Below are 27,555 nucleotides of genomic sequence, written 5' to 3' on the forward strand. Positions count from 1 at the left end.
CAGTGAAACTTTTCAAGGCTCAGTCAAGGCATCGAGGTTGGTATAATGAAGAGGTAGATTTTATATGAAAATTTAAAAGAAAGGAACTGTGGAAACCTCATATAAGTGTGCCAAGCGAAGGAGAACTGTTCCATCATCCAGCTCCTGTGGAATTCAAGAAAATTAGCTCAACCATTGAAATCCAACTCTTTTACCAGGGAAAGAGATATACACCTGGAGACTTGTAATTGCAACATTGTCAGGTAAAACACGAGGGATCCATCCCAGAAAAAAGTTGCCACATGAGTGTTTGTCCAAGTCTCTCCATCCTGCAAAATGGTGATTAAATCTATATGAGTTGTAGATTAATATCAATAGGAACAAGAATACATCCATATCTTTCTTTCACCTGCAGCTCTGCGAAGGCCAAGATGAATGGAGAATATATCTCCTGAACATAGGATCGAGGCCACCTAGCACCTTCTCCTAAAGGGTCTATTCTGAGTGAATACTTTCCCAGTATCTGTGAAAGGTAAGATTACCAAATAAATGGTTGCCAAAAGTTGCAGTGAAAACTGAAATCAACATTGCCAAAAGTACTGGTCAACTGTCTTTAACCAACCAACATCATCATGTGTGTGAGGCACCAAATGGACATTAAGCTTGCCAGGAACAACTTTAGATGTTGTGTCATAAACCATGTACTTCGATTCTACACATGAAATCAACAGTAATAGCAGAATCAAAAAGCATTTTTGAGTGTCCATAAAGATGTTTCCTGGTCTGATGGAACTAAAGTTCAAAAGAGAGTTTTGATTATGTAGGAGGGTATATACATATGACAAGCGTGAGTATTAAAGAAGAACACCATTTGTTGTCTTGTTCTTGTTTTTTAATGAAAGGAAGTTGAAGTGCTAGAATTTTAAAAAGGAACAAGGTAGGTAAAGTGCTTATCATTTGTTGTTAATTACTTGCTGCAGAAGAACATGAGCTATGGCTATTGGCGTGCTTCATTTTTAGCATAAAAAAACATGTCACCTTCTTGTCAGTGATTACTGTTTGTAAGCAATATGTGGCCTATCCTGTAATCAAAGACATGTCGCCTGCGATGAAGATGTGACTTCCAAGCACCAATGAATCTTCGAGTGCAGGAATGTTTGAAAATTTTCTGTTTATTTTCTAACACGGAAATTTTAGTCAGAACAGCTTTTATTTTTATCTTTTTGGATGGTGAATAATTTGCAAGATGATAGGAAAGTGGATTTTCCTTGACTTCAGATACATCAGATGAGAGAAAATTGCAAAGAGCATAATGTTGAAGATTAGCTAAACTTTATTGATATATCAATGAGATAAATTTTATTTGAGTAGCTACACATGAGGAGCCTGAACAAGATCTACATTTTGGAAAGCTTACAAACATTTGATATCAACAATAAGAACCAAAAATGACTTTCAGAGCCAAGAAATTTGGTTAAAGAACATGATCCGATCGCAAGAATTTTTCTTGCACAAAGTCAAATTTAATCAAAGGTGATATGGAAGGTACGAATTTCCATTGGGGCTAGTTCAACAACTAGTGTTGTTGGATCGATAGGTCCTCCCCTCACCACTTTAGGTTCTTCTCCTGAAGAGCCTTCTACTTTCCAGACTAGCCTCTTCTTCTCCATTTCTACTCTTTCTTGGTTGGCTGATAAACTTGTCTCTGTTATCTTGCTGATCTGATAATCGTAGAAAATTAAAGCATTATGAAAAAAATTCAATTTTCTTTCTTTGCCGGCAAGCATGAAAACTTTTACTCATTCTTCTACCTTCTTATTTGGGAACACCCTTTTCAGTTCTACACTTGCCATTACTGACAGATCCTTGTCCTCCCCAACCTCGAAGCATCAAAAGAAACAAAGATTAAAGAATACAGGGCTGAATTGACATACAAAAGAAGATGGGAATGGTTTCCTCATAAGAACACACTAACTTTTAAGTTGAAAGATAATTTTCATAATAAAGCATGGCAGAGGGGAATTTTTCTCATGAATCCTAAGAAGAAACATAAGTAAAATTATGCCACTGGAAAAATCATGTGAAACAAATGTCAACAGATCATCAAATAAATTTCAGTAGTTAAAAAATGAGGATCATGTGAACTGGTAAAAGAATAAGCAGCAATCTAGGCGAACATATTCTGCAGTTGCATCAAGCATTTCATGAAAAAGTAACAGTTACAGTGTATAAATGACTCAAAAGATTAAAGATATTTTCCTCCATTTTCTAGAACTATGAAAAGGCAATCTGCATACCTCATATAAGTGTGCTAACCGAAGGAGAACCTTTCCATCATTCAACTCCTGCGGAGTAAAAGAAAAGGTAAAACACTTTAACTCAACAAGGAATACCTGGTATTTCTATTTGGCACACATTCATAGTATAATATGGGACACAAATCAAAGCAACTTTCCAATTTCAGTTACCATTAGAGAGTTCAAAGTTTGACGAATCAAAGCAAGTAGTTTGGTGATCCATCCAATAGAAGACCATGGACCTGTTTAGTTTACTGTTTTCTGATTTTTCTAAGAGAGGCCCTAATTGTCCTTACCACTTGTCCAGTCTTATCTAGAAAGGGCAAGGAGAGATATGCACCTGGAGGGTTAATATCGCAACATTGTCAGGTAGAGCATAAGAGGGGTCCATTGCGGAAAAGGTTGCTATATGAGAGCTTGCCCAACTATCTCCATCCTGAAAAACGAGAATGATACATCTATGAGTTACAGACTGACTTTACTGGAAACAAATGCTGGAATATTTTTCTTCACCTGCTCTGCGAAGGCTAAGAGTAAGGGAGAATATATCTCTTGACCATATGATCGACGCCACTTGGCACCCTCTCGTAAAGGATCTATTCTGAGGAAGTACTTTCCTACAATCTGTAAAATGTATGATTACCAAGTAAACTGAACATGACATGAAAGGTTTCAGTGAAGTCTAAAAACTATGGCAAGTTAGTTTGTGCTTACGGTCAATCCTCTGCAATCTTCAAGAACACAAACTGTTTCATTTAGTGCCTCTCCAACACCTCTGGCATCATCAAAAAGTAACCTCCTGTTGGGGAAAAAAAAAGCAAACTAAATATGCTTGTAAAGTAAAGTATAAAAATTGATAACACTATGGAAAAAAAGATGAACATGATTAAGAGAAAGAGGAGACGAGACCTGTGGAGCATTAATTCCAACTGCCCATCCACAATACTTGATCCCCCCACAGATCGATCAACTAGGACGGAGAACTCTGAGCTATTATCTTGCATATAAAGCCCGAGATTAATCTGAACGGAGAAAAGAAAAGAAGAACTTAGTGATTTGATGCCTGCAAGAGAAAATCGAACTACATACAAATGCATGAGCATGCACATATAATTTTCAAGTTGATTTTTGAGAATTGATTGTTGAACTGTTCAGATATTAGAAGGAAGCTAACATCATGCTAAACCAAACTAGTATATTGGCTCGCGTTCCGCAGTAGGTCGATATTAATTTTTTTTATAAATAATTTGGGTTTGACGGCAATAAAAGACTTAAGAGTGTTGGGTCTCGTAGTCATGCAAAACCTAAGAAATTTGGGTTTGGCGGCCATGCCAATCCTAAGACAGTTGGGTTTAGGGGCCATGCCGGACTCAACAGCTTTTCAAATAAAAAATATAAAAGAAAACACCTCATAGTCCTCTAAACATTTACAGTGTGATCCACAATATAAATACTCTACATACACAGTACTAGCATAGTGATTTTCCCACACGTTTTAAAGAATAGAAAAGAGAACTCTCCCATGGTCCTCTGAACATCTACAATGTGATCCACAGTACAAACACTCTATGTATACAGTACCAACACAAGGTTTGGCAGCCATGCCAGACCCAAGAGCCTTGGGTTTGGCGTCAATGCATGCCCAAGAGCGTTGGATCTGGCAGCTGTGCCAGACCCAAGCGACTTGGGTCTGGGGGCCGTGCCAAACCCAAGAACTTTTTAAATAAAAAATAGAAAAAACAACCCCCATGATTCTCTAAACATTTACAATGTGGTCTATAATGCAAGCATTCCATGTATGCAGTATTAGCATAGTGATTTCCCCCATTTTAAAGTATAGTATAATATCTTGCACAATGTACTCTATTCTTGGATAATAAGACATGCAGATTTCATCATTTAGAAATCACAAGGCTATTGTCAATTTTGGCCACAACCTTTCTTTCAAGTCTTGAAGGCATGGAAGCCCATTAATCCAAATTTTAGTAGATGACATGTCTGCCGGTGAAAATATTGAATGTTCTACAAATAGTTTTTAATAAGAAAAACAAATTCTCACAACTAATTCAATTGAATGTGATTGTAAAGCAAACATACAGGGTAATAATTTCCTGCAATAGGTTGGTTCACTTGCAGTTCCCAGTCTTTTCTGTAGTCTCGAACCTGAAAAAGAATATTTCTTTGAAGTTATAAATGGAACCAAAGAGAAATTTCCAGCAGCATGTGCAAAGCAAGAAAGGAACATACCCTTTCTATGAAATCACGCCCACTAGAATCTGTATAAAACTTTTTGTTGTTTTTCACAGTTGTTGTGATCTTCGTTACAACCTCTTTGCCGATTCCATCTTCAATAGGTATTGGCCCAACCTGAAATAGAAGACATTGTTGCTAAAACAGATCCTACAAGAACCATTTGGTTTTCAAAGACACTGCTTAAGGTGGATATTCTTGACTTGTTCACTTGTTGCTACCGGCTGACCAGTTGGTTTGTGTAGTGGTTTACTAGTTGGTCAATATGGTCAACTAGTTGACCCGACAATAGAGTTTTATTGGGTTCGATTAGTTTGAGTTAAGTTTAGGTTAGATAGGATGAAACAATTCGGCATTATATTTACGTTTTGGTCTCTAAGTTTAGAGTTTTTAATCTTTTACGTTACCTTGCTTCAAGTCGTTTTTTAGTGTTTTATGTATTCGTTATAGGTTCTGTTGATGTTTCTCCTAACGATCTTCAATAGTTTCTGGTTCTGCATCCATTTGTTTTTTGCTTTTGTTTTTCGAGTGAGTGAGTGAGATAATCTTTAATATGCATGTAATATAAATAAATATGCATATTAATTATAAGATAATTACAACTAGTTAATTTCTTGAATATTTATATATGTTGCTTTAATTTTCAAGTACTCATTTATTTTTGAGTTTGCACTCGTATTATATTGAACTAAATTCTATTTGATATGATATACATTATTTTGATAATTATGCGAATATCTATTATGTCTTGATACAGGACTTGTCGGTAACTTCATGCTAACGGAGAGTAGTTAGTCTATGTACACATAATATTATGTATACCTAGCTAGTGAGATAGACACCAGCATGTAGTGATTGATCCTCCTACGGTGGTTACTTTCGAGTGTCATTTGATCTTTGACATGTATTCCACTACTTTATGATAATATGCTTAGTATGTATATGTATATCAAGATAAAAAGACTTACTAATTATTAATATCTAAAATGTTATTTTCTCACTGAATTAATTGAATTCACCCCTCATTTTTAATATTATTTCAGGATATTAGTTTCTATTAGTAGGTGGACTTTGTTGCGTGTTCTTGTTTTTTCAGTGTTGGTTGGTATGCCTTGCTTGTTTTGAAAGGTTTTCCTTTTGAATTTTGATTCGATGTCATAAACGTTCCATTATTACACTGTTTTAGTTAAAGTTTTGATCTTGACAATGTAACGAGTATTGTGGATTATTTTGAAGTGATATTTGATTTTATTAGTTTTGAATAATATAATATTTTGGAACTTTACAAAATGCCGCGTGGATTTTATAAAGTTCTGTCTGTGATATGTATATTATGAGGCTTCGCGTAAGTGTAGTGTCCTGCTAGCACCGCTCCTACGTTGCCAGTAATGGATCCAGGATTCAAGTCGTGACAGATATAAGGATTCATTTGAACAAAAATATAATAGACTTACAGTAAACTCAACTTCAGCATGCTCTTTTCCCTTGTAAACTCTGGTTATCTGTTTATGAACTCAAAAGGTCAGTTGCAGATGGTACTAGAAATGTAATCTCTCAAAGCATTCACTTCAGTATTCTAGAATTGTTAGATTGATAGGAAAAGGTCACAAAAGAAAACTAGTTATCACAAAGGAAAATCAATGACCAATTCCGAAGCTATTGCGACGAGATATTCAAGTTAATGCTACCTGATATATCCACGAACTGATCTGCTGGTGCACTTCATCCAATAAAGGTCCACGCAAAACAGTAAAAACATCCTGAAAATTTTACAACTCCTTATTTTCTTATTGACAGTAAACATGTTATTCATTAGTCAAGGACTTCAGAAGGTGTTGTAGCACCTGTCCTTCAGAGTTGATGGAATATGTGCCATTTGGTCGGAAGATGTATGCTCCAGAGGCCTTCAGAAAATTAAGTTAAACCAACATTTTTATTAGTATCCACATATAATCACAGAGTAATAATGTAGAAACCATGACACGGTGAGAACAAAGATAAAAAGCCGAAGTAAGAGGCCTGAGATAGTGAAGGTTTTAACCGAGGGAAATACCTGTTTATCCTTGCTTCCATTATCTCCAGCATAATAACTATATGATTGCTCTACAGATGCCTTGACCTTCAAATTAGACAAACAACTTAGAAGTCGATAAAAAATTTTCACTTTAAAAGCAACAGAAAGCATTGTCTCTTTAAAGTCAGATCATCTAGGTTAGCAACTTTGCCAAGAAATGCAGATTGGCACGAGACACCATAAGGGAGAGAAACATTGTAATGAGCCTGAAAAACCTTAAAGTTTCAACGAATATTACATACCAAGCTCCTGCTGTTGATATACTGAGTAAGCTCTCCTTTCCCGGAATAGATCAATTTTAAGTTCCCTGGTCCTATTTCAACTGTATCGTTTTGACTCGCTTTTGTGTCATATAATTGGCTTGAAGTAGAAGCTGTAGTCATAGAGTGGACAAAATGAAAAACACATTCCATGTTAATGTACCGGAGAAGATAACCAAATAATTTTTCTTCTCTTGATGAACATGTCAAATGCAGCAACTGGCATGCTTACCTGCTCGCTTAGCAGTTGAGCTGGAACTGGAAATAATGTAAGTGTTGAAACCAAGAGGTGGTAGAGATGCTGTAAATGCAAGCCAGTACTTGGGGGTTACATTTGAGGCCATGCTCAAATATGCCTTCGAATAGTAGTCCCTTATGCCTACAGAGGCCTTCAGCAGAGGTAAGAGCTGCGATTCAATTTCTTTTCCTCCAGCATCCTTAACAGCCACATTCTCATTAATAACCTGCAACAAGATAGGCAGGTTGAAAGCGCATTTAGAGATCACAAAATGTTTTACTCACCTTTCACTCCAGAAGCATCAGTGTCTATATATCAACTTGACAAAGGAAATGAGGCTTGATGACAACACAAGCATTTATACATATTGCATGGATTTTGTGTTTTTGCGCATGCGTGCACATGCATAGCATGCCTTTTACTCTTTAAAAATGTTTACGCAAAATTTCTTCTTGTTTACATAAAGTAAACGTTTTTACATGATGTTTGCAAGAAAGTAATGTGTTCACATGATGTCTCTTTAAACTTGTAGGCACAAGTGAAAGATCAGCATTGAGCAAAACAAAGGCACTCACAGGAATCCTTATAACATCCTCTCTTTTCCATCCTAAGGAATTGTAGACAACAACCACCTATAAAAGAGAATAAACATCAGATAGTAATCTATTTACAGTGGAATAAAATTGAATTTTTTTCAAATTCAATCCAATAAATAGCAGAACAAAAGACAAAATTCCATTTTATATTTCCTTTACCAGGCTCTTTCCATTTGAAAGATCAACTTCTGATGGAGGGCAGTAACTTATATTCAGAAGGAGACACTGTGAGAATGAAAGAAAGGACAAAGGAAGAGTAATCATAAATTAGATTTATCAAATGAATAAATCATTCCAGTCAAAATTTGAGAAAATCAACAATGTTATGAAAATATATTTAATGAATTTTATTTTTTTCCCTCTTAAATAGATAAATCTGCATACGAACTCTAATGCTCAGGATTATTGTCATCGTAAAGCTATTGCTTTACTTCTTGTGATAGTCAAAGCTGACCTTGCATACAATTTCTTTCATGTACTAAGACACTGCTTTACTGCCATTGAGGATGAATAGGCACTAAAGCCTCAATATATGCACCATTATCTTGTGAAAAAGACCAACTGAATTTTTTTAACAGTAGCAGGTAAGTCAATTGACAGACATGGATGAAAATCCTCACGTAGGCATATCCTGTAATATGTTCGAGATCTCTGTATTTCATGTTAAAAACTTTGTCTTCAAACAGTAATATCACAAGTTAGATTGAAACATTAAACCTACAGAAGGAGTCCGTGAAAAGACTACTGAGGTACAAAGGTCTTTCCAGGTAGCTTGGAACCACTAAGCGAGCCGGCATGCATTTGAAAAGATGTCGCCAATGGAAGTTAATATAATTAATTATAGATGGATGCAATGTATATTTTTTCTGCAAGAAATTAAATGAAACAAGTTGGTAGTCTATTTATTATGTCTTGCATTTCTTCTTCACTATAAATTTTATTAGTAGGCAAGCTTTAAGTCTCAAATAACCTCACTTCTAACTGGAAATTTCATGAACTTGGGGCTAGTAGAAGTATGATTTCTTATGAGATTTGTAACAATGTAAAAACAGTCCACTGATGAATTATAAAACATGATTAGCATTACCTGTTGGAACTTGTTCGTTGGACTCATGCAACCTCCTTTTGATGCCGATTCTGCAATACAGGAAAGTGATTCTCCAACCACCTCTTCAGCCTGCAAGAAGGATTCTTAGATTTGAATCCGAAAAGGTTCAAGCATATTGAAAAAAACAACTCAGGAAACAGTGAAGTTTCTAAGATAAACCTCCGCATATCCTATTGCGAGCCGCTTGGCATAATCATTTGCCACATGCTGCTTTGACGTGCCACTAACTGCATCATGATGTTGAGCAATAGCTAAAGCATCAGCCAGAGAATCTGTGTTGGTTCTTGCTTTACTCCTTCCCTTGAAAAACTCCAATTGCCTTGCTGCCTGTTTATATTGGTTCTCATGAGCATCAGTTATTAAAAATTTTCCAGATCCAGTCATGTAAACTTACCAAATAGTAGCCACTCATCTTTCTAACATAGCCTTTGAGGGCTGGCCTGCTCGTAAAATATCCAGTCCAATAAGCATTTGCACTGTCTGCATATCTGATATTGGGTATTCAACCTTCAGTATGATAACAGGCTGAGGAGGAATAGTTATATGCTAATAAATTTGATCTTCTAAGTGTTGTGCTTACGGAAAGAAATCGTCAGTCTTAAGAGGCCAGGACTCATTTGTTGCATATTTTGCATCAGTATATATTGATGGGGTTGAGTATAGGGCATTGACACGCCCATCCTGGAAACATTCCAATCCAGTACTTCCATTAACATATCAAATTATGGGAAGTAAAAAGATGTCAAGAATCCTATAAAGTAAAATGAAAAAAGATCTTGAGAAAATCAAAACATCAAAGAAAAGTAGAAAAAAATGAGAGGAGGTAGCCAATACTTCAGATAAGAACAGGATATTAGCAAAAGACAAGCTTTTCAGCCATCACACTGCTGATTTTCAATGCTCTGTCGATAAGCATTTTCCATATCAAGAACCAATCCCATAAGATTATGCTGATTTTTCAAGGCCTCTTAAGGCAGTCAATGCATTACAATAAAACTAACCTGATTTACATAGTGAATGAACTTGTCCATTTGCTTGTACCAAGTGTGAGCATACTGGTACTTGAAATCCGTCCCCATAGTCCACATCACATGATTTGTCCGAGTTATATTAGCCTGGAAAGGAGGATATTAAACATTGATTTGTTGAAGATCTATAGAACAGATACTACACTAAGACCTAATTAATATCAATAACATGCACCAACAGACAGCAACTTGATGGTTTGTGAAGCTGATGAGAGGTCTCAAAAATATGCTAAGCTTGTCAAGAAAAGAAAATAAGTCTTACTTGATCCATTGCAGCTGATACGAACTCATTCACTCGCTCAGCGACATTGTAATCAAACAAATTGGGGTTATCCTTCAAGATAAAGGAAAAAGAAGTCACATATTGCACTAATGTGCATCAAGTAATATTCAGTGATTGACTAAAAATTTACCTGGAGAATAGGGGAATCATCATTAACTTCATAGTAGAGGTTACTTGGAGGTTCATAATTCTGAGGGAATGCACCGGCAAATATCTACAGGAATAAATTTAACAGAAATTGAATCTCTTGACGAATTAGTAAATTTAACAGCATTGTGGACAATGTAATACACTTAGAAATACACACCTGTGCAGATGAACCAAGGCTTTTAGATCCTCGCCAGACAACCTCGAGACTCTTATCACCTTTTCGTTTTGTTCTATCTTGATAGTCAATTCTTCCAAAGAAAAAGGAGTCAAATCCAACCTGTGCCAACAGAACTTGTGTTAGATGGAATAGAAGATGATATATGCAGAACAACAAAGGGTTCTTTTGATGAGATAACTTTCAATAAATTAGTCTAACATCTCAACTTATTAAAAGAAAAGGGGTCTAATATCCCATCATTTTAACAGAAGTAGTTTGAAGCATCATATACTGATGAAAGGTACAGATAGATTACAAGTTAACAATTCAACGCGCAGATTCACATCAAGATTTGAGAGAAACCACACCTCTGCCCCCAACAGGTAAGCCTGCACTGCAGAATGTCCAAAGGGATCAATTTGCCAGCCAATTCTTGGAGTCACATTAAATTCTTCCTTGATGAATTGATGCCCCAGAGTTGTTTGATCAATCATGTCAATATAATGTGGAGCTGCCTCATCATGCATGCACATACCTCCATTTCTGCAACCAAAAAATTGGAAAACCCGACTGCTTAAATTACAAATACCAAAAACTACTTCTTATCTAGCATGGACAGCAAGAAGCGATAGACATGACAGATTGGACTCTCTGGTTAAAAGTAGAACGTTGCTTGAAAAAATTCCGCATTGAAGTGTTCGAATTCTATATAAAGGTTTATGCAATTATGCATCATTACATCCTGCATTTTGTGACCAAAAGAACACAGATAAATAGAAGTTGGAATTTTTACACTACATTAGCTCAAGCTGACCCGAGATGACAAGCTGCTTGACTACATTTTGCACTTCCTCGCTCTGATCTCTCCACCAACGCTGGAAGAAGGCCTGTATTATACAGGAAAAGCATTTCCACAAATCCCAAATTAAAAGATAGAAATTAAAACTTTATAACTCAGCTCTCTAGCAGCTCAGAAACCAGAGAGGAGGCAAAAAGAAGATAATTTTTTTGTTTTTTTATCATGGCTTCCTATGAAGAGATGTAAAATTTCAGAACTTGTATCAGTTTCATTAATGTAAGAGGAGGCATTAACTCAGGTTCAAATACTTTACAAGGTTTGAAGCATTGCCATTAAGAACTAAAAACAAAGTAAAAGAAAGTAGCGACAGACCTGCTCAACATATATGAACTTTCTATTCTTATCAGCCAACAATGCAGGCACTATAGAATCCAGCACATTTTGAACACAAGCACCCTGCATAACAATACATACACCGACAAATCATTGTTCAAATCAAACAAATCCAAAATCGAACAGAAAAAGGACATACCAAATAAGAAAACGTACAGACCTGAATGGAATTGTTAGACCCAACATAGTACTGATCAACAGTCTTTAACCAGCCAACATCATCATGGGTATGAGCCACCAAGTGAACATTAATCTTCCCAGGAACAATAACTGAACTTGTATCATACTTTATGTACTTTGATTCCACACACAACAAACTCACTAGCACAAACAGAAAACATGTCTGAACAACTCCCATTGTCTGTGATGTTAACAATCTCAAGGGGCTTGCTTAAATATGATCAAAAGTGAGCATTTCATTGTAGATACTACCAAGGAAAGCTCAAAACTATGTTGCTGTCTTAACCTTATTGTTTTGTAACAGTGATGTGGAATATGTAGTTAAAATAAGAACAAAATGTCCCTTTCAAACAATAAGTAAAGGGGATAATAGCATTAGCAACCAAGCCAGCCACCTATGGCGTGAAGGGTTTTGTGTGAATAGTTAATTAAGGACATATCTTCGGTAGAAATCAGAGCTTGGGATTTGTTGTTGATTTGTCGATGATTCTTTTGGGATTATTTGGTGAACCTGAATGTATGCACGTGAGTGTCTCTTTCTTTAGTATTGAATATAGGCATGTTTTTGACTCAGTGAGGTTAAGCTTATCTCTATACTAACTCTTTATAGTATACTATAAGACTTGGTCGTTTCTAGCTTGGTTCATGCACAGAATCACAGCGAGGTGAAGATTTTCTTGAAAGTTAGTTTCCTGATGACACGTACGCCAGTAACTTAATCAGAAGAAAAATTATTTCATTTTAGACAAATTCTAAGAGGGAGGTGCATTTTACTACTTCAAAGACTTCGTCTTTATAGCAGCTTTTAAGATTAAGTTATTTATGTTGAAATAGTGTATTATTATATTTAAACAAAATGTTTTTCATTAATTATATTTTGTTTTATGATAGTGCTCTTAATAAAAAAAAATATTTTAAAATAAAAAAATAAATAAACTTTTAATCTAAATCATTGTTTTAAAACCCGACATGACATAGTCATGAGAGGATAATCCAAAACCTAGATTAGTCCAAGTCTCAACAAAAATAAAATAAAAAATAATTAATTTTATATGATTCAATTAAAAACTCGCCTATTAACATTAAAATTTATTGATTTTATTTTTTAAAAAATAATAATATTTTTAATTTTTATAAAATAAAAAAAGTTTAACTTAGGTAACCTCAACTTGTAACCCTAAACTTACCCCGTAACGACTGTTATATCAGGTTAAAAAACTATGATATAAGCAACATTTAATAAACGAAAAGAAAAGGTAAAGGAAAAAATAAAAAAAATACACACCCATACTTAAAATGGGCCCAAAAAAATCAAGACTAGTTGATAACTTTTCTTATCCACAACATAACAAAACGTTAAAAACCATCACAACCACCTCCCACAGCCCAAACCAATCTCCACGTAACACCCTCCTTCTCGCCGGCCGGAATTTGTTTTTAAAAAAACAAAACAAAAAGAAAATGGCATTTACATCCTCAATATTCTCTCACATTCCTTTAAGCAACCAAAGAATATTCCCTCCAAATTCTCATAAACCAAAACCACCCAGAACCACCGTCACCACCGCTGCACTTCCGCCTCTCGCCGCCGTCACTGCCGCTGACCTCGACGGAACCACCTTGGCTGTCATCGGAGGCGGGTCAGTGGCGGCTTTAGCTGCCGCCATATCACTCACCGACCCCGAAAGGCGGCGGCGCCTCCAGGCGGAAGAGGTGGGCGGCGGAGACAAGGAGGTGGTGAGGGAGTACTTCAACAATTCTGGGTTTCAACGGTGGAGAAAAATTTATGGAGAGACTGATGAGGTTAATAGAGTGCAGAAAGATATTAGGCTTGGTCATTCACAGACTGTTGAGAATGTGCTGAAGATGTTGAAAGATGAAGGGTCGTTGGAGGGTGTAAGTGTTTGTGATGCTGGGTGTGGTACTGGGTGTTTGGCCATACCCTTGGCGAAAGAAGGGGCGGCTGTTTATGCTAGTGATATTTCGGCTGCCATGGTGGCTGAGGCTGAGAAACAGGTGAGTTAGCGGTGGTTGTTGGCTCTTTGTTCTGTTCTGTTTTTTTCTTTTCTTGGCTGGTTGTGTTAGTGTGTAACTGTTTTAAACGGTTTCTTGAAATGCTGCTTTACATTGGAAATGTGGGTTTGTGTCTCTTTAATGATGTTTGGTTTTGTGGATAACATTATGGTTTTGTTGTCATGAATGTGATTTGATTTAGTGGGGTTTTTAGGCTGTATTAGAAAATTTAATTGGGGATTTTACAGAACTGATTCTGGTGAATTCAATTTGAAGAATGGTGAGGACAGTCGCCGGTGTGGCGAGTGCAATCATGGTTGTTGCACTGTTACATGCTGAATTGAAGAGGTTCTTGCTGGAATCTCTTTGCAGTATTTGGGTGAATTTTGAGAGTTCATTGTCAAGGCTAGCCATGGCCGGTAGGGGTTAGTGCCCATAGAAGAAGAAGAGAGGGGAAAAGAGGGAGAGAGACCTTCACTAAACAGCCTCCTGAGCTTAACGAAATAGCAACACATGTACTTCTTATTACAAACTAAAGATTGAAAGAAACTGACAATTGCCTAATTTCAGAAACGCTTGTGACATGCACTTACACATGCACGGTCATGGTAGGACAGAGGCCACAACCGTGGCAGTCTGAAGTATTTGTGACCATATGTGAAATTAGCAGTTCGGAACCATGATTTCGATTCTTGAACAGCATAAAGTTAAAAGGAAACATTATATTGATTAATTCCCGAAGATGTTATTGAAACCTAACTTGGTTTTGAATTTTTGTGCAGGCAAAAGAGCAGCTTCAAGCAGGAAGTGAAAAGGAGTTGGTGATGCCAAAATTTGAAGTGAAGGATTTAGAGAGTTTAAATGGGAAGTATGACACAGTGGTCTGTCTAGATGTTCTGATACATTACCCACAAAGTAAAGCAGATGGGATGATCGCCCATCTTGCATCATTGGCTGAGAATCGACTACTTTTGAGTTTTGCTCCGAAGACATTTTACTATGATCTGTTAAAGAGAGTAGGGGAGTTGTTTCCTGGGCCTTCAAAGGCAACAAGAGCATATTTACATGCAGAGGCAGATGTAGAGAGGGCATTGAAGAAGGTTGGGTGGAAAATAAGGAAGAGAGGCCTGGTTACTACTCAATTCTACTTTGCAAGACTCGTCGAAGCTATTCCTGCATAAATGGAAGAGAGGTTACATTTGAATTTTGCCATTATTGCAGTTGCTCTGTTGCTAGAAATGGTTAGGGAGTTTCTTACTAATTTGTAGAGCCTTGAATTTTCTCTCTATGCTGTCATCATTATATTCCTTTACTACATATATTTCAAGTGTATATTAGATGACCATGTATCTAACATTTGATACAACTTGCAATTTTTTTATGTTCATCTAAAATATCCTTTAATTGTCCCAGTGATCAATTGATGACGCCAATTGCTATTTTAGGAAAAGCAATTGTTTTTTTTCCTTTCAGCTTTTTGTCTGCTTCTCTGTGCAAGATATTCGCTGTACATGTTTCATCTCAGTAAACTAGATGACAAGAGAGTGACTAGCATTGTAGTTCTTATGCCTTTGAGATTCTTAAAGAGAATGCATTGCAACCTGTTAATCCTTTTTCTAATTTTAACAGTATTTATCAAGCAATTTTTCATGCTGGGAGCTCATTTATTATTGAAATTTAAGCAGAGCAGAATTATTCAATAAAAAAACAAATATTATGTCTTCATATCATATCGATTATTTTCATGAAGAAGAAACTGGAGCAAAATCCAGGCTAGCATATGTCATAATGCTCATTTACAATGTAGGAAGCTTCATAAACATCTCTTTGTTTTGAACCATTATCAGCAATTTTTACTAAAGCATCTGTGAGCTTATTGAGTGCACTGACTAAGCTATCATTATGGTCCGTCCTTTGTTCCCTATCCAGCTTACAATTAGTGTTTTGAGCTTGTAGTTGGGACTTCAGCATGTTCATGTCCCTAAGATTGGTGTCCTCACATTCATCTGATGATAAGCGCCTCTTCTTCCGTCCCTCCCTAGACATCGATCCTGTCCGTGTATTAGAACCTAGATACCTACATGCACTGAACAAAGAGAATCAGTTTGTGACTTGGAAAAAGGCATGTAAGAATTAATTCTATGGCACATTTTAAAAGGTTGAATATGGAATCAGAAACAAATGATATATGACAATTTGCACAGAACATGGCATAGATTTTTTTCTACAATCTAACATTAAAACATTACAGAAACCTAATAGGCTAGTCTTTGTTAAGAAAGCTACAGTTTTGAGCATGCCAAGATATAATTCAGAATGTAGCATGAGCAGAGGAATATGTCTCGAAGGGAAATTTGTCAGAGAACGAGAATTTAGTTGATATCTTTTATTAAAGTTGTTTCCTCAAAATGGTTATAGCTTAGGTTGGAACTTGATCATGGGTGATTTGTGGATATTCTACTTGCAAATATGGATTTTCAGACATTAGTAAACTACGGGGGAGGATTTGAATGAGGCTGTGACACATAATACATGTGAAAAACATAAATTTATGGTGAAGCAGCTCTGTGTTTAAACCACAGATTGGGGAATCAAAAGATAAATTGAACTGGATGAAACCTTGTGTAGCAAAACAAGGTCCTTTACCTCAAAGGTTGGTAACCACACCCGGAAAGAGTCAATCGAGAGGACTTTTGTTTTGGGAATTTCAGCTGTGAGTTGTTTGCCATTTTAAGGTCCAAGAATTAGAGAATTAAAAAAGTTGCCATATTCAGCTGATTTTTCCTTGTAAAACACCTATAGCAAGTTGACTTTCTTAGCAGTTGGAGGCTAACCTTTAGGACCAGATAGCCTGGAACAAGTTTCTTATATCATAGACTGCTTTATGGTGGACAGATATTGGTAAGGCAGTCTTGGAGCCCGTGATACTTTAGGAAGTGCTTGTTAAGTTCCTTTTAAAATGGATTTTTTTTGTGAGTTTTTAACTTGGTATTTAGCATCCTATGGTTAATCATGCTGCTTTACAGGGCAGAGGGAACATTTAGAGCACAGTTGATAACCAAATCAAAGAAATCCACCCCTTCCATATATTTCATTGCATACAGTCTGGACAAGAAAATCATGGTTTATTAATGCATTGATTGACCAGGATTTGGAGCTTCTCAGGCCCCAATATGGATGGCTGATCAATTTCATTATGAAATTTTGTGGTCTTGCAATCAATATACCGTGTATTGGGAGAAATTTATAGCAGAAAAAGAAGGCGCAGATCTTGTTACCAGTATTCCTGTGCTTGACAGTGTAAGGAAAAATGATTAAATTCTACATTGAATTTTGAGCAATCAAAAGCTCTCTAGTTTTTCCTTTTTAATAACTCAATAAAACGAAAACTCTAATGGAGACTCTGTATTCATGGTAAAACATTGAGATGCAATACTTCTCTTGCAAAAAGAAAAAAGTACATCATTATTCCTAAAAAATATTAAAAAAAGAAAAGAAAAGAAAAGAAAATGAACTTCATTATCATGACTATTGCAAATTACAAATGAATTTCTTAGTTACTTTTTGAAAATAAATTAATTAAGTTACAGAAAGAAAATGGACCCTTGATTTTAAGAAAAGAGGATTGGAGGAAAATTTAGAACTTTTTTTTATGCATAATTAAATTAAACCTTCATAAATACCTATTTATTGAATTGCACAACTTTTGAAGTGATATTGATGGTGTTTTTTTCTCATCATCACAAATCTTTATTTCTAGGCAACCCAAAAACATTATTAAATCTAATCCCAAATAAAAAGGATAAAAAGAAGAAATTGAGTGACCAAAACAAACAGGGTGGATCTTTCACGAGCTCGTGCAATTCAATCCCAGATTTTTTAAGAAAAAGGGGTCGAATATTTGTTTATTGTTCAAATCTAATTCTCTAAGCTTCAATTATTTTAAATCAAAAAAATTTTCATTTAATGCAATTGAGTGATGAATTTTTTCCCCAACACCTCAAGATCCTATAAGCTATGCAATCAAAACAAACTGCAAAACTCAATTCCAATTAAACACAGTTTCAAAGGAGAAATCAGAAAAACACTGTAATTTATAGTGAAATGGACACCCTCCATTATTTTCTTAGGACATTTCCAATGGGAGCCGGCTCTTAGCTTAGTAATTCTTAATCGGACAAATGATAAAAGCTCTTGTCTGTGGATTTGTCGTTGTTAAGTGCTTTCACTCCAACTCCATGCATTCATGTGCTGTAAGGTCAACTTAACTCAAGGAAAAACACATGAAAGTAATTCACCTGAAAACATTTTCTTCCCTTTTTATTTATCTGACAGTTTTGCTGGAATATTAAGTATCTTGATGGAGTCTTACTTTTCTGAGTTGTTGGAAACAGTTGATGATATCTCTCTTTTCCATCCCTGTGAAGTTCTTGGGCCTGGAGGAAGACCAAACAAAAGATTACAAGCTACGGTGGGAGATATTGAAGAAGAAAAGAAAATATCAAGTTCCAGAGAGCCCCTTGGGACCTGAAGTGCTTTTGCATTCTGGTGCCGCAAAGATAACCACAAGTCCAAACGGGTGAGGCCATTGTTCAATCACAGACCAGCCAGCAGGAGCTGTACAACAGGGCTGAGTCTACATACTCCATTCTTGAATGCTCTGATTCCTTTGGGCTCATCATCTTCAGCGGTAAATCAACCACTAGCTTCATTGAAGCACACTGCTCGCTGAATACTTGCTTGAAGTTGTGGATTTGCTAGCTTTCATTGTCGATGGTGGGATTTTGTGCCTTTTCAGTTGGCATGGTCTTAGCATCTTCACAGGCTTGCACTACGGTGCCATTTCTCTTTTTGGAAGCAAATGCATGATTAAAATAGCACAATAGCCCCTTAGTACTCGAAACAATTCTGTATGGAAAAACAGCCTTGCTTGTTTAAAGTTCATGTATAAGAAACTTATGCCGCAGCATTGATTAGTATAGGTTTCATCTTGAGCCCTAGTCAGTATCGATTGCACAAACTAATACTGTCCTCTCTTTGATTTCCTGAACTGCAAGTGATACTAAGTTTTGCAAATCATGAAGCAATGTTGAGAAGTAGGCAAACTTTATAGGAATGTGAAATAACTTTATGCTTCTTCACTTTCTTCTCCAATTGGAGACTTTAGATCCTTACTTCTCATATCGAATTTCATCATCAGCACCTATATGATTCACAAGGACAATCAAACAATATTTTTCTCTACTTCGACTAAATATTCTAAATCAAGGAAATGAGTCCTCCACACCAACTCCTGCTGAAACGTCTAACGTGCATAGCTCCATGAAACACAGGAAAACAAACCAACGCAGTTGATAAGAACCGCTATTCCATCAATTCAATGATATGAAAGCCTAGAACTCACCTTAAATATTCTATATGTAGTTGTCGACTTCACACAGACAAGAATCAATTTCATTTTCCAAGTTCCAACAGGGCACCAAAATGTGCCAGTCCCAAATGCTTGCCAAAATTTCCAAAAGCCCAAAATAGAGACAGCCTCTGCCTGTGCCAAATTAAAGTCATACCAAGATGAATTGGAAAGAAGAGGGATAAAAGGTATAGAAGACATTCTTGCTAGAACCTTTGCAGGAACGAGCATTAGAACAGAAGGAGTCAAAGGAACAAGCGCGGCCAAGAGAAGAAAACATGAAGAATTTGTTATAGCTAATTCGTGTTGACCGGAGAGTATTGCTTTGTCTGTGCTTTTTAATTGTACAGATGATTTGTATGCTTCCTTTCTAGGACATTGCTTCGGATACATCAAAAGAGACACTGCTTCGGATACGTCAAATGGACATCTTTTCCTTGCTTTGGAATCGAAATCATAATTAAAAACGAAAGCCAATTAGAACAGGTCAACACGAATTAGAAGACCACCAGATAGAGTTGCTGGGGTCAATTTATAAATAATATAAATTGTTATTACAATCAGTTCAAATTTAGATTTGTGAACATTTTATACCTAGTAATTTGGGTCCCATGCCCTTCCCAGATTGAAGTTACTTGAATCTAGTACTAGAATCAAGATATTTTAAAAAGATAAAATTAAAAATTATTAATATTATTGTTATTATTAAATTTTTTAAAAAAATATTATTAATATTAAAGAAAAATAATAAATTTGACTTGAATAGTAAAATTATTTGAAAAATTAAAAATACTACCTAAAGCAAGTCATTCCGAAAAATTTAACTAGAAAAAAGAATAAAAATCACAACGAAATAAATTCTTGAAAAGTTACCAAAAATGACAAAAAACAATTACAAAACTATGAAAATAGAGACCTCGACTATGGAATTTGGAGTCCGAGACAATCCCCAATGGGGATAGGTGCTTGCCTGCGATGGGTGTTACAAAACGAACTTTTTGAATGGGGATGATTTGCATCGGGTAAAAAATTATAATCAAAATACTGAAGGGTGCGCAAAAACATTTCCAAAAATGGACGCGTACTGTTTCCTATCATCCATGGTGTTAGACCCATCAATTTTTAGGTCTGGCAAAGCGATTAGGTTAGATACACTGCCACCAAACCTACCTGTGGCTATGTCTGTTACTAGATACCTGAAGTATGGTACACTGCCAAACCTACCGTGCTCACTGCGAAGCCCAGCCTTGCCCAGGGCTTGTTAGAAATACTCTGATTCAATTTATTTTGCCGAACTCACACAAACCAAGCGATAAATGGTTCGGCAAAACCTACTCCCCAAAACATCATATCAAATATAGTGTTTACAACAATAAATTAATCAAACACAAACATCTTACCATCCAAAACACAGATACACCCACAAAGGTAATTGTTCTAGACTTTGTGTGCTTTGTTGCCTTATGCTTGTTTCTTTTTCGCTGTTGTGTTTTTGTATATGTAGTTAGTTTGTTGGTTCTGGTCTTTTTGGATGTTGGGTTTTTTTTATAGTGCACAATTCCGTTTGATGTTGTCGGGTACATCTGTTATGGTTGATCTTTGTTTATGGGATATTTGATCTATGCTTCCTCTACACTTGAATTTTGGTGCGCCTGATTTTGATCCCACCTAGCACTTGAAGGGAGGGTTTTGAGACGTTGGAATCAAATTGTGTGGATTCACTAAATTTCAGAGCTTTTGTTTATTTATTTTGCTTTATAGTGCAACCTTGAAGCTGTGATTTTTAAGGTAATGGAGTCCATGAATCTAATATTTTGATCCCTATGTCTCTAAACCCTAATCTATCATGGTGGAGTTTTCCTTTAATTTTTATGGGTGTGATTTGTATTTCTTTAGGATAAAAAAAATTCTGAATTCTCTCTATGTATGTATGTATGATCCAAAAATCATTTCTCAATTTGAAATCATTTATTTTTAACGACAGTACATATGTGAAGCCCTAGTTAATAACTTCTTTTTTTCCTGTAAAAAGGGACCTTAATTTGATGGCAATGTGGTTAAAGAAACGGTCTCGAAAACTGCCAATGTCACCGGTGTTACCCCTACCACCGCCACCGGTACCGGAGATGCAACAACAAAGTGGCGACAACATGTATAGTTTATCAACAAGGCGTAACCACAAGAAGGCAAAACTACAAGAAGTAGTTGCGAAGACTTGTCAAATTAGAAGTTGGAATGAAATGGACCATGACATATTGGTTATGATAATGAACAAGTTAGTGAAATCACTTGGGTGGCGGACATTGGATGATAATACCATGTATTTCTGCAAGCCATGGCTGTTGGCCCTCCTCGATGCTCTCTTTCCTCCTGGAACAACTCTTGATCTCCATTCCTATGACAAATTTCCACCAGATAGTTATTGCAATCGTGCACGTGGAAGGTATTTTTTTCTTCTCCACTTGGCGCTTGGTCCTTTTCGACCTCAAAACCATTACACCAAGGTTTTGTTTGGCGAATTACCCGCTGATTTCTTTCCATGGGAATATTTTGGTTCAAGGTAATGTTGTAACCATGTTTATAGTTTGTTCTTAAGTAAAACGGTTGTGTTTTTACCATCATCTCTATTATATAATTAATTATACGTACAGTCATGAACTAATATTTCTTCCATGTATATATGTTTGTTGATGGACAATATTACTATTGCAGGTTGCCTTTGGTAAGAAGTATCTCATTTCCTACTACTAGCATCGACCAATTTTTTGTTGTAGGGGCACTTCTACCCTGGAGAAATTTGAAAGAAGTGTGCTGCAATGATACAATAGTTAAGTGTCTTGCTAAATTCTGCAAGCGTATTCATAGTCTAACCCTTTTTGGGCGCATAAGCTCTCCCACTGCTTCTTTGATTGCAGAAAACTTCCCTGCACTAAAGCGTTTGGTGATTTCATCGTGTGTTTTGTCAGTCAATGCATTGCCAACTATTTTGGATGGGCAAAAGAAACTTGAATATCTAGATACTAGCCATTGTTTTTGTGTTGATGAGAAACATTTGTATAAAAAACAGGTGAGGGCAAAGGAATGGAAAGAAGAGATATATGTGAAGGCCGCAAAAAATATCAAAATACATTTGCAATGTGCAAGGGAAAACTGTCCTCCTTGTTCTCACCTGTATAGATAGATAGTTCAAGTTGTTTTAATTAATTTGGTTAAGTTGACACTTCGTAGGTAGGTAGCAACGACAATATTTTTGGTCTGTTTTATTCGTGTAAGAATCCATCCACATTAAGATGTTTGGTATTTGTGTCTTTCCTTAAGATATTTTTGGTTGGTTTATTATATTGTTGTCAACTTGAGATTGTCTAAATTAAAGGCACAAGTTTATTATATTGGTTTTCCATGTGCCTTTGCCTCTGCGCTACATTGCATTGTTTATTTCTTATTGTCATTGAAATGGTTACTTGGTTTTTGGACTGGAAGCTAGTGGATATTGATAGAGTTAGGATCCAACTCTATTGGGTTTTGGTGGTGGCACGACCCAATGTTCAATGCTATTGGGTCCTGCTAGGCAACAGAACTCAATTCTATTAAAAGAAGAAATCAATCAACCCAATTCTATATTGAGTTCTACTGGCAGCAGGGCCAACTTTAATGGGTTCTGCTGTCAGCAAGGTTCAACACAAGTAGGTTTTTTGGGATAGGACCCAATTTTATTTGGTGCCAGGGACAGCAGGACCGTTATTCAACCATGCAAAACCATTATGGAAAAACAAATCAAATGCCAATCAAAAGGCAAGCTAAAACTGCACGCATAGCAGCAGCAACATTGAGCTATAAAAAAAAAAGAGGAGCAGAGCAGCATCCACGTACCTGCAAAAACTGAAAAGCTCATTGATGAAATTAACATCGACATCCAGACTTGAAACCAAGTTCCAGAACATAAAGTAAAGCAATAAGATGAGTCAAGCATGGGCTGTCCAAGTTTTTAAAGGTTTGAAAGGGCCACAACAAAAGAAGCTTCATTGAAGAAATAGTGGTCGAGAAAATTAAGAAAAGAAGGGCAAGATATTGCTCCCAAACAAAGAACGCAAAGAAAAGTGAAATGGATAGCGCTGGAAAACATACTTAGTTTCTGTAACTCTCAGTACCAAATCACAGTCCCAAGTATATAGAAGACCAGACAAAAAACAAAGGAAGTAGAAGCGAAATCTAAAGCGAAGCAGATAGCACATGCATCACAGTGCGCGAGATAGGAAAGTAACTATAATAGGCAAGGGGAAATGAAGATAACGTCCAAGAAGATAACCCAGAAATAAGAAGACTGAAGAGCAAAGGGAAAACAAAAGACGAAAAGAATTAGACTGAAATAACAGGTCCAAGTATCAGCATATATATAGACGTTCACAAACTTCTAATAGCAGCTCCATGTCAATTGTTATTATTAGTATATAAGAGCTAAAACCAGTAACAGGGAGTTGTATTTAACTTGGACCTGAGCAAGGGAAAATGTGCATTGCAATGTGAAGTTGACAAAGGAGCTTGGGTGACCTAAAACACATCATCAGTTGGTCTTGAAGCACTCCATTTCTCTATGGAACTTCCTGTCGACAATTCTGACCCTACATGGGTGTGGAATATTGACATTAAAATTATGTAGGGGAGAAATTTTATTACCTCAAGTTCCTTTCTGGAACTCTAAAAAAAAAAAAAAAATTCTTCCTTCCTGGAAGCTTGGGTACCTTTCCCGATTGGAAACTCTTGATCTCGGCTTTAACGTTGATGTTCATTTTGACAGGCGATGTGTGTTACAAAACTATCTTTTTGAATGGGGATGATTTGCATCGGGTAAAAAATTATAATCAAAATACTGAAGGGTGCGCAAAAACATTTCCAAAAGTGGACGTGAACTACTGTTTCCTATCATCCATGGTGTTAGAACCCGTCATGTCTTGGGTCTGGCTAGTGCCGGACCCAATTCGCCTAGGTTAGAAACAATGTAAAGTCCATCTGTGACTGGATCTGGCTGATACTATATCCAGTGTGCTTGAAGTATGATACACGGTCAAACCTAATTTTAGTTGGGTCTGGTAAATAACAAACCCAAAACTAACAGGGCTTGGCACTCTGGGAAATAAAGATGGTTCTAAGAGCATTTATGATACAAAGAACAAACATTCTTTTCAATACTACTTATTTATTGCAAATCTTCTAAAAAGTCTTTGATCGAAGGACATCTCAAGTCCAAGCGTATGTAATGTTGAAGGAATCCCTTTCTTAACTTCTCGAGTTTTAACCTTCTATTTCTAAAATCAATCGAGGAGAAGGAATTTAATTTTTATTGAGGTGTGAGATAATATGAATCAAGGAGAAACCACCTGTTTTTATTAATTAAATGGGAAATACATAGCATTTTATCCTCATGATAGAAAATCAAGCTCTAATTGACTATTTATCCTCGAAAAGAGGTAAGATCCAATCATTTTGAATCCAATCAGCTTTCACATTTGGGCATGGCAAACAGACCTCGAGACCACACAAATCAAGATCATACACATATAGGGTTCTATCTTCAGGTAATGTCAAATAGATTCTGTTTCCTTGAATTCTTGATTCTTTTGTGGAGCAAGCAAGAACTTGTGCCCCAGAGGAACCTATAAAAATTGCTTGATCCTTCAAATTTTTTATTCTGATCCAAACTCTCTCATTGAAATCTAATTTATAAACCGAAATATCCATCAGCTGTCCATGAAGGATATAGCAATGAACACGAAGGAACTCCCCGCATGTTTCAACCAGATATGTTGGGCAGTAACTATGAAATTTCCTTGTGAGTGGACTTGTTCTATCATCCACTTTCAGATCAACTAATGTAATGCCACAAGACTTGTTAAACTTGACAGAGTAGAGATGCTCATAGCAGGTGAGTATGTAAATGTCTCCATTATGAACTCCAACTGATACGCCACAATCCGAGTCATCAAACCATTCATCATGAAGCTCTAAGTCTTGTCCTGTCCACTCAACATCACCAGGCTTGCAGGACTTGACGTTGAGAATCCCATAACCAAAATTCAAAAACATGACAACACACTCGGGACGATGAGGAGGCGATGAAAGGACACAATCTGTCCAGGTGAAGTCAGGTGCCAAAGACGGCAATTGAATCTTCTTCGTAGAGATAGGATTCAACAGAAAACAATCATCTGAAATCGAATCTCCGGCTATGACTAACCAACCATATGAGCACGTCCCTATTAGTTTACCTTGCAACCCTGGAATGTTTTTGACGTGGCAACGACATTCTGAGATGTCATAAAAGGTCTGGCCTTTTTCACTACTTCCATGGAAGAAAACAAGACATGGAAGTAATCCTACAGCTGGTGGCCAACACTGCAAGCTTTGCTCCTCCTCCTCCTCCGTGGTATTAACTTCCATTGAGTTAGCCCAAGATATAGCGTGCCAAGAAAATCATCAAAACAACTCTATTTATATGATTCAAGTCCTAGATAATTAAGGAATTAACTACTCAAAGCAAATCATAATTTTATAAGGAATCTAATATTTTAATTAAATAATAAATCTAATAAACTAGTATATTACAAATCCTTTTTTATTAAGGATTTCTATATTAACTAGAATTTATTCTTTAGCATAAATCCCAGGTGATATTTAAGTTTACCAATATAAATATATAGGGGTTGAGTTGGGTATCAACAAGGACAAGGTGTTATATAGGAATTTTTTTAAAAAAAAAAAAGTATTCCGTTTTTATTATGGGGTTTAGAATCCTAATTTTGTTGGGATTTTATTATTGGAAAAAATAAGAAATCCCCGCATAATTAAGGATTCCTATTCCTAAATAGGAAAGGAAACACTTGCTTGCAATATTTCATGTCTGTCTCTCTATATATATAAGCTTTAGCTATACATCGAAAGCACATAAATATATCAGCCCCTCCCTCCCTCCAATCAATCTGAGCTCCAGTTTCTGTAACACGAATTGGACGATTGAATGATAATGACGACGAATTTGCACGAAGGTGTTTGTGATCAAAAGAGATGTTGGTCTGATCTTCCTGGAGATATGGTAGCGTTGATTATTTCTCGTCTTCGTGCACCAGATTGCTACTGTTTTGTTGCTGTTTGCAAGAGCTGGAGTTCGATTCCCCTCCCAAAATTCAAGAAAGAATTTCCAACACTGGTTTATTTAAAGTCTGATGGTCAATTAATTAATTTCTTCAGCCCCTTACTCTGCTGCTCTACACCCGAAATAGCTAACTCCGTGTATAAGAATATTATTACTTCTGATACTACAAAATTCAGCTCTGATATTGAAGACAATGAGCATGATCAGTGTTGCCAGAAAGGGGAGTCCGATCGCAGCCATTGCCATGAACCAAAAACAATTCGCTTCGCAAAACACGGGTGGTTGCTTGTCTCTCAGGGAAAACATGTTGTGTTTTTCCTCAATCCTATAACAAATCAAAGGATTGATCTTCCCGAGTTACCTCGAAGTGAAGTTGTTTTTGATGGAATTTCCTTTTCAGAATCTCCAACATCGCCTAATTGCACAGTCCTGGCCATCCATGTTCAAACCTATTGGGTATTCCCTACCTTCATTCGTCGCGGCGAGGACAGTTGGACTTCGGATCCAATTTACATTGAATCAGGTTTCGTTCCATCTTATAGTAGTCCAGTCTTTCACAAGGGATGTTTTTATTTTTTAGGACAGACTGGATGTCTGGCTGTTTTTGATCCAAAAATAGACGAAGAGGAGGAGGAGGAGGAGGAGGAGGAGGAGCAGGAGGAGGACGAAGAGGAGGAGGATGAGGAGGAGGAGTTGGATAAGTGGGCTGTGCTTGATAATCCTGGAAATCCATGTACTAGTAGTCCCATAAGCGACTGCTATTTAGTTGATTGTAATGGAGAGCTAATGTCAGTTTTTGTGGGTTATATGGGACAATGGGTTAGAGTTTACATGCTTGATCCTTCGATTATGGTTTGGAAGGAAACAAAAGACTTGGGTGATCGCGTGCTTTTTTTGAGCCGAATCGGATCAGGGCTGACAAAGACAACAGACCTGCAAGTTCCAGGGTTGGAAAACAGAATTTATTTTCCGAGGTTCAACAAGAAGGATGGCACGTGTGCATTCTATGATCTTTCGGCAGGTAAATTTCACACTTCTTGCAACAATCATGGCAGAGAAGATTATTATGGTACCACAACTTTTTCGGATTGTGCATGGATTGAACCCAGTTATCGCATGCTCACTGACCAAGAGCTCGACTGGCTACATAAGGAGGCATCATGATATTATCATGGGAGATGGCTCGGGTGTGA

At 36.6% G+C, this 27,555-nt stretch overlaps 4 protein-coding genes and 1 long non-coding RNA gene across 11 annotated transcripts; 3 read left to right on the plus strand and 2 right to left on the minus strand.

Moving 5' to 3' along the window:
* Positions 1-1,289: 1,289 nt before the first annotated feature.
* Positions 1,290-12,356, minus strand: LOC7454599 (probable alpha-mannosidase At5g13980). Its single transcript, XM_052446005.1, has 29 exons — positions 11,773-12,356; positions 11,592-11,675; positions 11,219-11,307; positions 10,789-10,963; positions 10,421-10,540; positions 10,244-10,327; positions 10,093-10,164; positions 9,804-9,917; positions 9,383-9,483; positions 9,197-9,290; positions 8,962-9,129; positions 8,782-8,871; positions 7,854-7,919; positions 7,674-7,730; positions 7,093-7,324; positions 6,843-6,973; positions 6,580-6,645; positions 6,371-6,430; positions 6,215-6,286; positions 5,981-6,028; positions 4,524-4,643; positions 4,374-4,439; positions 3,186-3,298; positions 2,991-3,075; positions 2,790-2,900; positions 2,617-2,712; positions 2,277-2,324; positions 1,791-1,859; positions 1,290-1,700 (listed from the first exon to the last, which is right to left on the minus strand). The coding sequence occupies exons 1-29, from the start codon at positions 11,968-11,970 to the stop codon at positions 1,503-1,505; spliced, it is 3,027 nt and encodes a 1,008-aa protein (XP_052301965.1). The 5' UTR covers positions 11,971-12,356; the 3' UTR covers positions 1,290-1,502.
* Positions 12,357-13,147: 791 nt separating this feature from the next.
* LOC7454600 (magnesium protoporphyrin IX methyltransferase, chloroplastic) lies at positions 13,148-18,881 on the plus strand. 6 transcript variants are annotated; one of them, XM_024582041.2, is made up of 3 exons: positions 13,148-13,808; positions 14,588-14,997; positions 18,200-18,881. In XM_024582041.2, the coding sequence occupies exons 1-2, from the start codon at positions 13,254-13,256 to the stop codon at positions 14,984-14,986; spliced, it is 954 nt and encodes a 317-aa protein (XP_024437809.2). In that variant the 5' UTR covers positions 13,148-13,253; the 3' UTR covers positions 14,987-14,997; positions 18,200-18,881. The 6 variants fall into 6 exon arrangements, with proteins under 6 accessions (XP_024437809.2, XP_024437810.2, XP_052302018.1 ...); XM_024582042.2 differs by having other exon boundaries at positions 18,233-18,881; XM_052446058.1 differs by lacking the exon at positions 18,200-18,881 and adding an exon at positions 16,954-17,173.
* Positions 17,681-19,732, minus strand: LOC127904106 (uncharacterized). Its single transcript, XR_008056983.1, has 2 exons — positions 18,333-19,732; positions 17,681-18,241 (listed from the first exon to the last, which is right to left on the minus strand). It is a non-coding gene; the product is annotated as an uncharacterized LOC127904106 (long non-coding RNA).
* Positions 19,733-20,380: 648 nt separating this feature from the next.
* Positions 20,381-22,602, plus strand: LOC18103833 (uncharacterized). Of its 2 annotated transcripts, none has more exons than XM_024582044.2 (3): positions 20,381-20,643; positions 21,248-21,658; positions 21,928-22,602. In XM_024582044.2, exons 2-3 carry the CDS (start codon positions 21,261-21,263, stop codon positions 22,394-22,396), a joined length of 867 nt encoding a protein of 288 aa, XP_024437812.2. In that variant the 5' UTR covers positions 20,381-20,643; positions 21,248-21,260; the 3' UTR covers positions 22,397-22,602. The 2 variants fall into 2 exon arrangements, with proteins under 2 accessions (XP_024437812.2, XP_006376932.3); XM_006376870.3 differs by having other exon boundaries at positions 20,386-20,643; positions 21,248-21,775.
* A 3,631-nt stretch (positions 22,603-26,233) lies between these two features.
* On the plus strand, positions 26,234-27,526 carry LOC7454601 (F-box protein At3g56470). The gene has a single exon (XM_002318133.3). It carries the CDS (start codon positions 26,234-26,236, stop codon positions 27,524-27,526), a length of 1,293 nt encoding a protein of 430 aa, XP_002318169.3.
* Positions 27,527-27,555: the final 29 nt, after the last annotated feature.

This window comes from Populus trichocarpa, chromosome 12 (genome assembly GCF_000002775.5).
Source record: "Populus trichocarpa isolate Nisqually-1 chromosome 12, P.trichocarpa_v4.1, whole genome shotgun sequence".
Lineage (NCBI taxonomy): Eukaryota > Viridiplantae > Streptophyta > Magnoliopsida > Malpighiales > Salicaceae > Populus > Populus trichocarpa.

Bases quoted from the DNA above. Each gene is read 5' to 3' on its own strand.
- LOC7454599 (XM_052446005.1), bottom strand. From the start codon at position 11,970: ATGGGAGTTGTTCAGACATGTTTTCTGTTTGTGCTAGTGAGTTTGTTG. The intron at 10,541-10,788 runs GTGTGGTTTCTC...CTGTTGGCACAG, and splicing joins CTTACCTGTTGGGGGCAGAG to GTTGGATTTGACTCCTTTTT. The intron at 6,029-6,214 runs GTAGCATTAACT...GTTCATAAACAG, and splicing joins TCAGTTCGTGGATATATCAG to ATAACCAGAGTTTACAAGGG.
- LOC7454600 (XM_024582041.2), top strand. From the start codon at position 13,254: ATGGCATTTACATCCTCAATATTCTCTCACATTCCTTTAAGCAACCAA. The intron at 13,809-14,587 runs GTGAGTTAGCGG...ATTTTTGTGCAG, and splicing joins TGGCTGAGGCTGAGAAACAG to GCAAAAGAGCAGCTTCAAGC.
- LOC18103833 (XM_006376870.3), top strand. From the start codon at position 21,261: ATGGCAATGTGGTTAAAGAAACGGTCTCGAAAACTGCCAATGTCACCG. The intron at 21,776-21,927 runs GTAATGTTGTAA...TTACTATTGCAG, and splicing joins TGGGAATATTTTGGTTCAAG to GTTGCCTTTGGTAAGAAGTA.
- LOC7454601 (XM_002318133.3), top strand. From the start codon at position 26,234: ATGACGACGAATTTGCACGAAGGTGTTTGTGATCAAAAGAGATGTTGG.